We start from the raw sequence: 13,475 nt of genomic DNA, 5'->3' as shown, positions 1-13,475 counted from the left end.
TACTGTCCAAGAAGCAAAATTTATTGTGTTTTGAAATTTATTGTATTTAAGGGAGGAGTTTTGTCTGTTGGGAAAATGGATTGTCTAATCAACGTAGAATAAAGGGGGAAGATGTGCCAGAATCTCCAGACTATTTTGTGAACTTGATGAGGTCTCTAGGTGGCATATGCTGTTTGGGAATTTCTGGTTAGTAAATCGTTATTAATTTTTAGGGTTCTGTTTTCAAGTTGAATTCTGTGTGTCCTATGTAGGTCTTAAAGAGAGTAAGATGTTGCTATATAGGTTAATAGTAGAAGATTTAAAGCAGTGCAGGGATACTGCCACAAGTTTTCTTAGATGCGATGGATTGTATGTGACTGCATCTTAAGGGCATTGTTGCTCCTCTTACCTTTCCTTTTGGGTAGATAAAAGTCTCAGCCAAGTTACATCTCTGCTAAATAAAAGTACAACAGAAATGACAGTTCCTGACCTCAAGAAATGAGTTTTAATGTTTACATTAATGGCCAAGTGAGATCCACCTCTGCACCAATTTATTTATTATTGCACCCAATACAACGTTTTTTTTCAACTCCCTCAAGCCTTATTCTCATACATAATTTAGCTAGACCTCCTGGCATGATTACAGAGTTAAGTTCCTTCTTTGTAGTTGTCTGTCCTGAAAGTTCAGGAATCTTTTTTTTCAGGCTCAGTACCCCTATGGCTTTTCTGCTAGGATTCCACTCCAAACCAACTTTTTCCAGTGCACCTCAATTTATTTCTTATAGTCTTGAGGTGGGAATAGCATAGCAACATTATATCTCCTCTTTTTGGTGTTTTTTCTGGTAGGAAGGGACAGAATAATGCAGAATAATTCTGCATCCAGGATTCTCTTAATGGCTAACAGGAAAGAGGAGCCTTCCTGTACACCCTAAGGCCCCTAGAAAGAAAAAACGCTCACATAACTCTTCATCCTTTTTGACCCAAGTTACCATTTTCCCTCATTTCTGATACTTCTGTACATATAAAGTCTCAAAGTGCCATTTCACAAAAGAGGGCTTGCCTAGTCCTCCTTGTCTTAGGTTTTTAAGAGCTACAGACCACAACTGTAGCACAGCTGCATTCTGTAATTGTTGGTGTTTTCATTAAAAATAGTCTACTGCTAGCAGGAAGGTTTCCCTACCTTTCATGTATTCTAAAGTAATTCAAGACAACTGTGCAAAAGTAACAAGCTGCAAAATTGATTGCTTTTCTGACATATGCGGTACTGGGAGTTTTCACCTGTAAAATCAGAGTGGTTTTATAGTATTGCTTAAAATACCAAATCATTAAATATTCTGTGAGCTGCATATGCCTACAGAAACAAGCATATGAATGAACTGGTTGACTTTAGTTGCAATCTACTGTATTTGTCTTTGTTTTCCTGTCTGTGAAGTGAATATAAGGTTTACCCTTCCCCCCCAAAGTGTTGTGATTTTAATCTCAAAATATTTTAATCTGTTTTTATGGAGGGAGTTGTGTGTGAGCTTGTTGTTTATAGCAGCTGGTAGTAGACTAGTCTCTGATTCTGCTATACATTTTCAGTTGAAATTTTGGTTCAATAAAACCCAGGTGAAGAATTTACACTTGATTTCTGTAAAACAATATGATGTATCATGAAATCGTCAGCATTGGTTTAGCTTGTATTTGTATGCAGATGGACAAATGCTCATCATCATCATCTGATGCTCACTTCATTGTTTCTGACTGACCTGTCACTCAAATGCAGCATCTCAATTGAATTATTATAAGCTTTTTCTGGAAATATTCAACCAATTCATTACAAAGTTAGTATCATAGTTATCTGGCCAGTTACTGCTGGTTTCTTTATTTAGGGAAAAGCTCTAGTGACTTCTGTTAGAAGAAATTTTGTATTTATAAGTCATTCAGATTTATAGATGCCCCCCAAAAATGACAATACAGAGTATGGCACTGGAGCACTATTGGGAAGAAAGTATATGCCAAACTTAATAGTTCAAGTATCAAGTCTTATGTTTCTCTCTTACATTTAGACTATCATGGGTACCACACAAATACTATTTGTTAGAGTCTGTTCATTTTCTTCTCTTTTATTTGAGTTTAGGTTTTTTTCCTTGTTTTTTTTTACTAAGCTTTTTATTGACTTTAGGATTTGATAAAAATTTGGGTTTATTATATTATTTTTTTCAGGTCATGCACAGATTGTTCATCTCTTACTAGAAAGAAATAAGTTTGGAACTATCCCATCTGACAGTCAAGGTGCAACACCCCTGCATTATGCAGCACAGAGCAACTTTGCTGTAAGTAGAACATGCCCTAAATGTGAAGTAAATTTATTTTGCTGAAATCTTTATAGTTTAGCAGAGTGTTTGCATTGTTTTTGATATCATATAAACACAGTGTTGTTGGCATGAGTTAATTCAGAGCTTTCCTATGTTATGTGATACAAATGTGGTTAATTTCAAAGTATTAAAAAACAGATTTAAAAACACTAACTTTCTGTGCAAAGAAAGGCCCTTCGAGCCATGTGTTTGCATCAGAACACACAATAGTCATTCAGGTACTTCAATAGAAAGCGAAATGGCACTTACTACTTCACAGTGCTTTCAGGTTTTAGGGCTCATTATAATGAAGTCTAAGCAGTTATAAGGTATCTAGAGTAAGACGACCTGTAGGAGTATTTGCACAGCTGCTGCAGGACCCGTCAAACCAGTCTTTGCATTCAAGAAGGTGATTAATTTATGAATATTTGGAATTATGAATGACCTGTTGTCTTATGAAGCATAGCTAAAGAATTGAGTGCCTTTTGTCATAATTCTTCAAGAACACTATATTTTTGAAATTTTTAAAAATATTTTTTAAACTCAGGAGACAAAGAACATTGGTTTCTCAGACAGCTTAATTCTTACACTTTGGTATAATAGGTAATTTTTTTTCCCAGAGCAAGATCAGATACAGTAGAGCCAAGTATAAAACTCAGCACTTCAGTGATTGCTGGTCACAGATGTTGAAGAAGTAGTTCTCAAGCACTGAAAATTAAGAAAGCTTTTCTTAAGCTCCTCTGCCTCTCATAGTTTTCATACGCTCCCTTTACAGAAAGGGTTATTTAGTGCCTAATTAATGTAGTAGTTATGTAGTCCACATTGCAACATTTTCTTAGCAGGGATAGTACTTTGGGTCTTTCTTGTGTACCTACATGTTAGCAAGGAAAATAAAAAAGGAAAAATTTAATGCCCTTGAGAACAATTCAAGTTAACAAATCCAGAAGTACTATTGAAAGAGGGAACTGGCCAATGACTTTGCTTCCTTGAGAGTGTGAGTTTTGGGGGTTTGGTGGGGTATATTTGAAGGTGGTCTTAGTAAGACCATCCAGATATTTTTAAATTCAGACTTTTGTTGAAGCATATCTCTCTGTATAATCTTCAGGTTTTTTGAGAATTTTTTGTTGTGCTGATTTTTGTCCATTATAGGCTGTGTACGATTTGGGCCTAACTCTAAAATATTTGTATTGTAAAAGCCTTTCTTTCATGTTTGAATTAGACTCATAGAAAAAAAAAAAGCTTTTGTTTACCATCTAGTGATTATCTCCACATTCTTTTATCTTGCTTTTTTTCTTTTCTATCTGGATATATTCCTAAAAGGATTTTTCTTACTGTCTTTCTTTCCCCGGGCTTGATTCAGTTAAATGAAACATCTTCATTATGTTGCTGCCTTTTGATCCCATCAGCCAGCCAAACTGTGATATCAGCTATGTTTTAAGAGGACATAAAATATGTGGTAGAATCAGACATTCTTTTGTAATCTTGTGTACTTAAAATGAATGTACTGTTTCCCATTTTACATGAAGAATCACACAGGAGAATTTAATTGAGATCTGCAAGCCTCTTTTAGGTGGTGATGTACTCAAGAGCCCCTTCCTAAATTATGACTGGAGTCTGTTTTCACCAATCCAGTTGTTTCTGAGCACCACTATTTGCTTTTTTTCTCCTTTACATGCATATCATTGAGTAATTCCCACCACTGCATTCCATATACCCGGTCAAACAACTGAATGGAGACACATCCGTGTTTGTTCTGGCAGTAGCATCTCTATACTCATGGTTTGAGACCCACACTGTTGTTCAGTCTGCCCAACTTTGGATGGGTGTGGTCTGTTTCTCAGTTAAAATGTGATGTTTCTTAGTCCCTAACAGAAGAAACTTTGTTCTTTTGTGTTTACTCTAAATATTTGCATGGCTTTCAGTTTTATTTGCTGTGATATCTTGTTCTTTGCTCTGTTTTTCTGTGGATTACTTATTGTAATATGACGTATGGGGTTTTTTTAATGACTGAAGAGATTTAGCCAGCACTTAATTTATGTGAAGAATTTGTTCCCTAAGACTAACTTATCCCCACTTACTATAGACAGGAAAAGTTCTAGAAGAAGAGAAGTTACCTAACATAACCACCCAAATTTAGATGTCTTGGGTATCCCACAGGAGGTCCAAAGAAACATCTCTATTTAAATTTTTGAACTTCATATGTGAAAGAAGATCAAAGAATCTTTATTTCTAGATCACTGAATATTCTGAGTGGGAAGGGACCCTCAAGGATCATTAAGTCCAGCTCTTAGGTGAATGGCCCAAACAGGGATTGAACCCCGATGTTATTAATGCCATGCTCTCACCAACTGAGCTAAGATGCTGTCTTCATATTGATTTTAGTATGCAGGACTAAATTTTTTTTTTTCTGAGTTTTTCCAGAGGTGTCCAAAACAATGTACTTTCCTTTCATATACTTATATAGATTGATCTAGTAAATGAAATGTGGATACCCTTGCCTTATTTTTAAATATTCAAATATAGTATTTTTCAGAGTTTCCTGATAGCACAGAATTAAATGTTCCAGGTTTAACTCTCTCCTTTGCTGTTATTTTTCAGTTTGTTGTTTTTTTATGTTGTTTCCTCCACTTTTTTTAGTCATGTTAGAATACATGTGATCTTTCATAACAAAATACATGTAGAATTAAACTGATTGATACTTCTGTTTTCTGATTTTTTAATCATCCTGGTGTAATTTAATTTTGTTTTGTTTTCAAATTGTGGTAACTGCATTTTGGAAAATAATGCTTATAGCACTGTGGGATTTTCTTCTACTTTTTCCAATTAAAAGCTGTAGAAAAGAGTCATTGAAAGAAGCGTTGCTTTGCCAAAACTTAATGGAAAAATAAAATATTTGTATTTTTTAGAATGTGTGCCTCAGTATTGAAGAAGTGCAGCCTTTGCAGTGCTTTTCACTTTGCAGGATTCCCAGCAGTGCAGAGCCCTGGGAGGGTGCTGAGTTTCTGGCCTAATGAGAGGCTGTTTGTGTCTGAGGTGTGGTGTGGTCAGTGTGAGTACACTGAGCTGTAAACTCATGCTGGGTTTGTGTGGAAAGCTTTATGCTTCCATCTCTCCTTGCTTCTGGCTGGACTTTTTCACAATAAACTGATAGTTCAGACCTAAATTCATAAAACTTCAAGGCTCTTAGATCAGTAACATAAGATAAATGAGAAATTTCCTATTTCTTTAGAGGGATGAAATAGTAAGTAATAGTGAAAAAACAAATCCAAATTAATCAATGGTACTTAAGCATTCAAACACCTTCTTGTTTAAAAGAATTTTGTTCTTTATAGCCAAGAAATTCCTGTCCTACCCAGAGCAGTGATAGAGCTATTGTGGGCTCACACAGAGGAAAGGCTAAAATAGTGTTAATAATAAAATATAAATATAAAATAAAATAATGAAGCTGTGGGTTTTTTTCAGGTTTTTATTGGCTAGCCTACCAGTGACTCATATCAGATGTTTCCCAGCTGTTACATACACAGCCTTTTAAGGCATTAGATAAAAAAGGGAAAATCTTCCCTTTATTCTTTTTCTAACAGTTGTAATTTTCTCTCTTCCTTTCCTGGGTGACTCATTAAGAATCTAGCAGCAGGTTAAACAGGTGGACCTGTTTGCTGACAGCTTAAGACAAACATAGCATTTGAAGAAGTAATTCTTTTTTGCTTTAAGTATAGATTTGAGTGTAACAGTTACAGTGGAAAGACTGGACTCAGGTGTAAAGATTTCCTCAATATCTTCTGATTATAGTATTTCAGTAATTAGTAACCTGTTGATGTTATTAAACATTAGGAAATATGTCTATGTTGACCCTTTCTTTTTTTTTAAGTCAAAATATTAGAGATTGGCAAAGTAAAATATTTGCATGTGCAGTTGTATTTATAACTGGAGAGAAAAAAATATGTTGGGAAAATATTTTGAAAGAACATTATTTTCCAGGTAGGTTCAGATTGGACATTAGAAGGAATTTCTTCACAGAAAGGCTGATGGAATGTTGGAATGGTCTGCCCAGGGAGGTAATGGGGTCATGGTCCCTGGAGGTGTTTAAGGAAAGACGGGACGTGGCACTTTGTGTCATGGTCTGGTTGACGTGGTGGTGTTGGGTCACAGGTTGGACCTGATCTCCGAGGTCTTTTCCAACCCAACTGATTCTGTGCTTTTTTCATCACAGTATTCCAGTCATGTTTGATAAACCTGTGATATTTTTCCCATTGCTTTCTTCACAGAGACTACAGTGTCTTTTGCTTCCTTGTGATGAACACATCATGTTTGACACTAAAAAGTGTTAAATAAGTGACAGTTAAACTCATAGTTAAGGCTGCACTATGATCATTGGCGAGGGAAAAGGCATAGCAGAACATACACTGTTCCTGTTGAGCTATTACTCTTTATAACATAAAAAGGAAAAATGAAGCTTTGATTTGCTTCATAAACAGCTACATGAGACAATAGTTTCTTGTTGTTGCAGTTCCCTTTTAATCTTAATTTCAACAGTATGTCTTTTCAGGAAACAGTTGAAGTATTTTTGAAACATCCTTCTGTAAAAGATGACTCAGATCTTGAGGGAAGAACATCCTTCATGTGGGCAGCTGGCAAAGGCAGTGATGATGTCATTAGGACTATGCTGACTTTAAAATTGGACATTGATATCAATATGACAGACAAATACGCCGGCACAGGTAAGATGCTTTACAGTAAAGAGACACTGGATCTTTCTAATCAGTGTGATTTCCACCAAATAAAAACATAGTAAGAAGCTATATTGGTCTTTTTCTGAATGTGTACTTTTACCCTGAAAACATTTCTGTGTTAGTTTAATTATATGTGTTGAGTCAATTCTTTGCCTTATTGTGGGAAAGAAACAAACTTTTTCTGCACAGATTGGAACAGCTCATTTGAAACCTAGCAAGAAGAAATGTACTCCAATGCTATTTAGTTAGTTCTGTAATCCTGGGAGAGGAAGAGCTGTTCTGTATTTTGAAGAATAAAATGAAATATAGTCGCATAAAAAGCTCTTCCTGAAAATGCCTGTTCAAAAATGTATTTGACAGTACATAAATACTTTGAAACAATATAGACCAAACTTACCACTGAGGTAGCTAAATTATCATCCTGTTGTCCAAAAAAGAGGTCAAACTTGATATTCCCCAAGTTTATCTTCCTGTTATCTACCTGAAACAAAAGATAAGTAGGTGACACATTGTTTCAGGATTCAAACATGTAAGTGAGGAAATTCAAAATTTCCTGTAGCAACTATGAATTTACCTTCTTTAAGGGAAAAAAAAAAGAATTTTTGGTAGAAATATTGTACCTGTGTAGTGCTTTCAACAAAAACAGAATAACAGTTCTGACAGGTGGGAGAGACAGGTGTTGAAATGTTTATGTATTCAAGAGTGTTTGAAATGTAGGAAAAGCATTTGAGTTGTATTGTAGGCTGGTGGCATCTGAATGAAAAAACAGGAGAATGTGGATATATTTGGTGTAAATTTGGAGAGGTTTGATAGCAGGGCTTCAGGGTAAGCTATGTGTAGGGAGATCAGACACTACCCACTGCCACATACAGCTAGGTCACAAAGTTAGAAGTTAAGTGCAAAAATATATTTATCTATGTATAATAAGGAGTAAAATCATAGCTAAGCTGATAGTCAGACAACACACTCATGAATAATACAATAATGGGCATTTCTCGTGAAAATTATGTTTTTTAAATAAACAAGAATGTGTATTGCAATGTTTGTTTATATAAATTTTAAAGTATTTGTTTTACAGTTTACTCAAGCATTATCTTTTGGCTGTGCACACATGCAAACTAGGCTAAACCGCATGCTTAGATTTAGGGGACTTGCAGTGTAGATTTATCCCAATCAAGAAACAGAGATATGAATTTAACAGTTTTTCTTTTTTCAGAGTGCACTTTGAATAGCATACAAATGGTAAATAAACGCTATGTCAGGGTTGTGCAGTTCAGGATTTGAAACATATTGAAACATCAATATTATTTTCATATTATAAATTGAATTTTTAAAATTTCCTGTGGTGGTATGCTGGATCTTAACAAAATGCATAATACGGTTAATATAAAATTCTAATTAAATATCTAAATTCTTGTTTTTCTTACAATTTAGCACACACACAAAAAAATCAGTCTTTCCAAGTTGTGATAGTTTGAAATTTTTCAGTTTAAGAAATAGTGCAACAAATAAAATCTCAGTCTTCATGTCTGATGACTTCACAAACTATATATTCTACAATTTTAGTCTTGTTTCATCTTTTACCAGTCTCACCTACGTTTGCTACTTCCTGACAGTTCCCTTTTAAATACCTCTCAGTATTTGTTTCAGACCTTAAGGTGCAGCAATGTTGTAGTTACTGTGCAAACCTCCTTACAAAAGGGTTTTTTTCTTTGCAGGCAGTAATCGGTAATCACATACTGTGTTTCTGAAATTACTCAGGTGTGGATTTCATGCTTGAATAATTCAGGTGGTTGTGTTTGCTATCATTCAGTCTTAAACCTTTCATAGCAGGGGTATGTAATCACCTTGTAATCTTGATTTCGTTGTAGGGCTTTTGATCCAAGGAAATGGATGGGTTTTCCATTTGCTTGCAAGTGCCGTTGTGTAGAACACACGAACAGTCTCGAAGTGGGGAGCGGTGTTGTCGAGCAGCCCGAGCTGCACCGCTGTGCCAGCGAGTGCAGTAGCATGGGCTTTATTATAGCAAGCTCTAAACATAAAAGGAAGCCCACCAGTAAATCACTCTCTGATTTTTTTTTTTTTTTTCCAAAGGTTCTTAATCATTCCCAAGTTTTCGTGAGGGAAAAGCAGTGTTGCGTTCGGACGGGAAACTATGCACTAATAGAAAATAGCGCACATGCCTCCGTGCCTGGGATACAGTTGCTGAGCAGAGTTCAAGGCTGTGTTTTTCTGACTTTTGTGTGCAGGCTCAGTTCAGCTCGGTTGTAGGGTTGCGTTAATGCAGCCTTTTGCATTTACTTAAAAAGAGCAAGCTCTCCATTGAGCTCCGCTAGAACATCGAGACTCTCGGCATTGTGTAGGAGAATGACACCAAGGGAAAGGAATTTCCCTCCTCTCAGAGATCAGCGCTGCAGGAGCATTACAGGGGCAGCTTTATAGCTCTGCCGTCACTGCGCACAATGGAGAGGGCTCTGTCTGTCGGCTGAACAAAGGGCCCATTGTGACCAGCTGGCTGAAGAATCTCTTCAGTCACCGTGACTCCATCACAGAAAATTTGGCTTACAAGAAAATATTGAGCACAAAGTGCGAAACAAGATGCCTGCGTCAGAATGAGTGATAGGGGGAAAGAACTGGCCAAGCTGACACAGCAGCTCTTTTTCTATTGTATTGTTACACACACCCCATGTGTCATCTGATGGAGTGGTTTATTGCCTTTGGTTTCATAAGGGATTCAGGACAAAAACCAGAACCTAGAGTTTACTGTGAGGTCAGACCATGAAAACCAGGCCCGTCCAAAAGTACGTAGCAGCAGGCATCTCATTGGTGTCCAGTTCCCACTGATAGCCACCCACTCGCAAAGCTGCTGCACAGGCACGCACTTTTCACGAGTGCGGTGAGCACCGCTGCGCTTTTAGGCTGCTACCCTTAAATCAGTGTCCTCTCAAAGGCATGATTTCAATTGTCACTTCTCAGAGTGTCTCTGGCTCTGACCCTGGTGCTTTGTCTGTGTCACAATGTAACTATCACTTATTTTGTGACTAAGGCAGCGCACACCAGCTGGATTCGGGTCAATGACAACACGAACAACCTGAGCCTTTTAGTAGGGCCTGTGTAACAGGTTGTGCTGGGCTACTGTCTCATAAGCTGGTACTGGTTGTAAACAGTAGCTGCCAAATACAAAAATACTGGTTTTATATTCTGGCTGTGGTTCAAGAAGCTTCTCCTTCTAATGCTGGCCTTTGTGGTGTGCATTTCTGTATAATGCCTCTGCTAGATCCTGACCCTGTTTTAACATTAAACAAATACAGACGTGTGGGTAGTGTTTACAGCCCCTCATTTTGCTGGCATGAGGAGATTCAGTTCTCACCAAGCATGAGTATTTCTGAAATGTCATGGGGAAATATGAATTCACTTTATTAAATGCACACTTATGAACTGCGTTGGTTTGTGGTTTTATTCTAAATTATTTTGATTTTGTTATCTGTAAAATATTCTACATTTAAGGCAGTATGAGAATGTAGATTGTCTGATTTGACTGCTGACTATAGGAAATAATCCAAAGCATATTGAAATCAAACTGTGAGTGAAATCACCAATACACGTGTCCTCCATTGGTTTGAAATCTCATTGCTGTGTGTAGTTCTCCTTTCCTTCAAAAAGAGCCGTGAACTGGTCATCCTCAGCTCTGGCTGACAGTGCCTGCAGGATGCTGTGTTAGGCAATAGCAACTCCAGTTACAGGGCACCACATCTTTACCTGAGTTCTGAAGTATCTGAAGTAGCAGCATCTGGTACTTCTGTAATATTTTTCTTTTTCTTGAAGAAAACAGGGAGCCGGAGATATTGTGCAAGATATAATGGTCTTGCTACATAATTTAGTGTAAAATTTTCTCCAAGTAATTCTGAAACAAAAAAAAGGGGGTCAGGGAGGAGCAGGAACAGCTGGGTAGTTATCTGAAGTTAGTTTTAATTGAGACAACTTTGCTTATTTGAAAGGAAAAAAAAAGTCATTTTCAGGAAAGCATTGAAGAAATAATGAAAGCTTTCTTTCACTGGTGATGAGCAATCTCAGAAATGCCACAAAACAGAGGGAGAAGTAAATCATGTTATGTTCTCTTAATCAGAAGCTGCTCTTCTTCCACAAATCCTCACTGTAAGCCAATCTTGGTGGTGTTAAATGTAAAATTTCTATTTGTGCAAGTTAGAAACATGTTTCAGGGCTAAGAGTTTTTCTGTTTGTTGTTTGTATGGCAAGAAAATGTTGTTACATCATCACTTGTTAGGATTCTTCAGTTTCTTGTGGTTGAAAAGTACTTTTTTCACCAAAATAGTTGTAATTAATTTTTATTTTGACTGCTTTAATTGTGAAACTCTAAAGCTCATGGCATTGTGGTTTCTCTTTCCTACTACTTTATTTTTCCAGCATTACATGCTGCTGCCCTTTCTGGCCACGTCAGCACAGTGAAACTGCTGCTGGAGCATAAAGCACAGGTAGATGCTCTGGATGTCATGAAACACACCCCACTTTTCCGAGCCTGTGAGATGGGACACAAGGAAGTGATTCAAACACTCATTAAAGGTCAGCTCTTAGGGCTTCACAAACCTGTTCAGAGTTCTGGTGCTGCTTCCTATGAGAATGGGAAATAAACAGCTGAGCAAGAGGTGGAGTAGAAAGTTGCTTCCCCTAAAGCATGTTTTGTCTGCAAGCTCCCCTTGTGAAATAGTGAATCTGAAATATTATTACTGTTGTGCAAAATGGCTAGAAGTGTTAAATACAAAACTTTCAAAACTGGGATTATTCTTTTCACAGGTCATTTCTGCTTAAGCCTTTGCAAGTACATTCTAGACTCTCAAACTAACTCTTCCCCCAGCAAGTCTTTTCTTTCTTTTGTTTTTGTTTGGTTTTTTTTCCTCCAGTAAATAAGACCAAATGAAGCTTTATTCACTTTTGTGAAGAACCATTTTTAGGGTTCTTTGAAGACTTTTTAAGTGAATCTTTTTTTTTAATGTACATAGCTATCAAAAGTCCTACATCATTAATATTTTCCTCTGGTTGTTTTGTAAAAGCAGTATTTTGTTTGTAGACAGAAACAGGATTTAACAAAATTCACAGTGTTAGATAATTGTAAAATATCTGCTGAAGGGTAAGAAGTACAGTGAAATAACAGTGGCATCTTAGATGCAAAATTCTGTCATTTTAGCTGCCCAGAAACAACTCTCTCCTACTTGAGACATTACCCCACTTATGCAAAGATGAAGTATCCAGGCTAAATTTTGCAAGTATTCCATCAACCAGCCTTTCTTACTGAAAAGTGTTCTTGCCTCCATGATCTGCTGGGCATATTTTAACCTCCTGTTAAGCTCTTCCTCCCACTCCCTGTGCCATTTAGCTTTTGTAGATGCAAGAAGCTTGGCTATCAAAATCTGAGTTATGTTTAATTAAATATTTTATAATATAGAGAGTCATTGTTGCTGGTTGGTTCAAGTTCTTGCATTTGTGGAGTTTTGCTTTTGTACAGAATTTTTATATCTTGCAAGAACATAGAGAGAAATTAATTATCTGCATAAAAGAGTCTTGGCATGCTTGAATTTTAAAAAATGAGCTTATTTTATAAGTTATTCTTACATTGTGAATATTTTCTCTTGCCTGCTTTAGAGATGTAAAAAGAAATTTAATCTGTAATCTAATTTCTGGAAGTTATTTTGTTGTTAAGAAAGGAAAGTTCTACTAAAAATTCATAGATCTGAAACAAATAAAATAGGTTTTTCATGGGCATTTGATAAGTCTGGATATTCTAAAGCAACTTAGAGGATAATCAGAAGATTGTAAAAAAGTTAGATGCCTAACCATTCATTCCCAATTAATTTTAAGTTTTAGAATTTGAGTAACAAAATTGAAGTTGCTTTCCAAAATACTTCACTGAATTGTCAGTTTACCAAATAAGTTCTTTTTGAAAATAAAATTACTATTTTCTTAGCATTCAACAGTATTTTCTTTTTGTGCCCAAAAATGTATTTGTCATTACAGGAGGAGCAAGAGTAGATTTGGTTGACCAAGACGGCCATTCACCCCTTCACTGGGCAGCCCTGGGAGGAAATGCTGATGTGTGCCAAATCCTGATAGAAAATAAAATCAACCCTAATGTGCAAGATTATGCAGGTAGAACACCTCTGCAGTGTGCTGCTTATGGAGGTTACATTAACTGCATGGTAGTGTTGCTGGAAAACAATGCAGATCCAAATATTCAGGATAAAGAGGTATGTTGTTGTACTTCACTGAGGTATTTAATTAACTTGAGAATAACCATAAATCAAAACATTCTCCTTTTCTTCAAGGTCATTCTCTTTTCCAGGACATAGAAGCATCTTTGCTGCTGTTTGTCACAAAAGGAAATGCATCCTGGCATCATTTTGCCTGTGCCTTCACT

General features: G+C 36.5%; 1 protein-coding gene across 8 annotated transcripts in view; it reads left to right on the top strand.

The window, feature by feature from the left end:
• Positions 1 to 13,475, top strand: part of INVS (inversin) — an 84,758-nt gene that overhangs the window by 49,988 nt on the left and 21,295 nt on the right. For 7 of the 8 annotated variants that reach the window (XM_017746130.1, XM_008642682.2, XM_017746134.1 and 4 more), the window contains 4 exons: positions 2,185 to 2,294; positions 6,862 to 7,033; positions 11,471 to 11,626; positions 13,076 to 13,305. In XM_017746130.1, the coding sequence (XP_017601619.1) occupies positions 2,185 to 2,294; positions 6,862 to 7,033; positions 11,471 to 11,626; positions 13,076 to 13,305 (668 nt within the window). The remainder of the gene's footprint in view (positions 1 to 2,184; positions 2,295 to 6,861; positions 7,034 to 11,470; positions 11,627 to 13,075; positions 13,306 to 13,475) is intronic. The other variant, XM_017746131.1, reaches the window with a different exon arrangement.

Source organism: Corvus brachyrhynchos, unplaced genomic scaffold (assembly GCF_000691975.1).
Source record: "Corvus brachyrhynchos isolate BGI_N302 unplaced genomic scaffold, ASM69197v1 scaffold409, whole genome shotgun sequence".
NCBI classification, from domain to species: Eukaryota; Metazoa; Chordata; class Aves; order Passeriformes; family Corvidae; genus Corvus; species Corvus brachyrhynchos.
The sequence above is the reverse complement of the archived record's forward strand: the minus strand, read 5'-3'. Positions and strand labels throughout refer to the sequence as shown.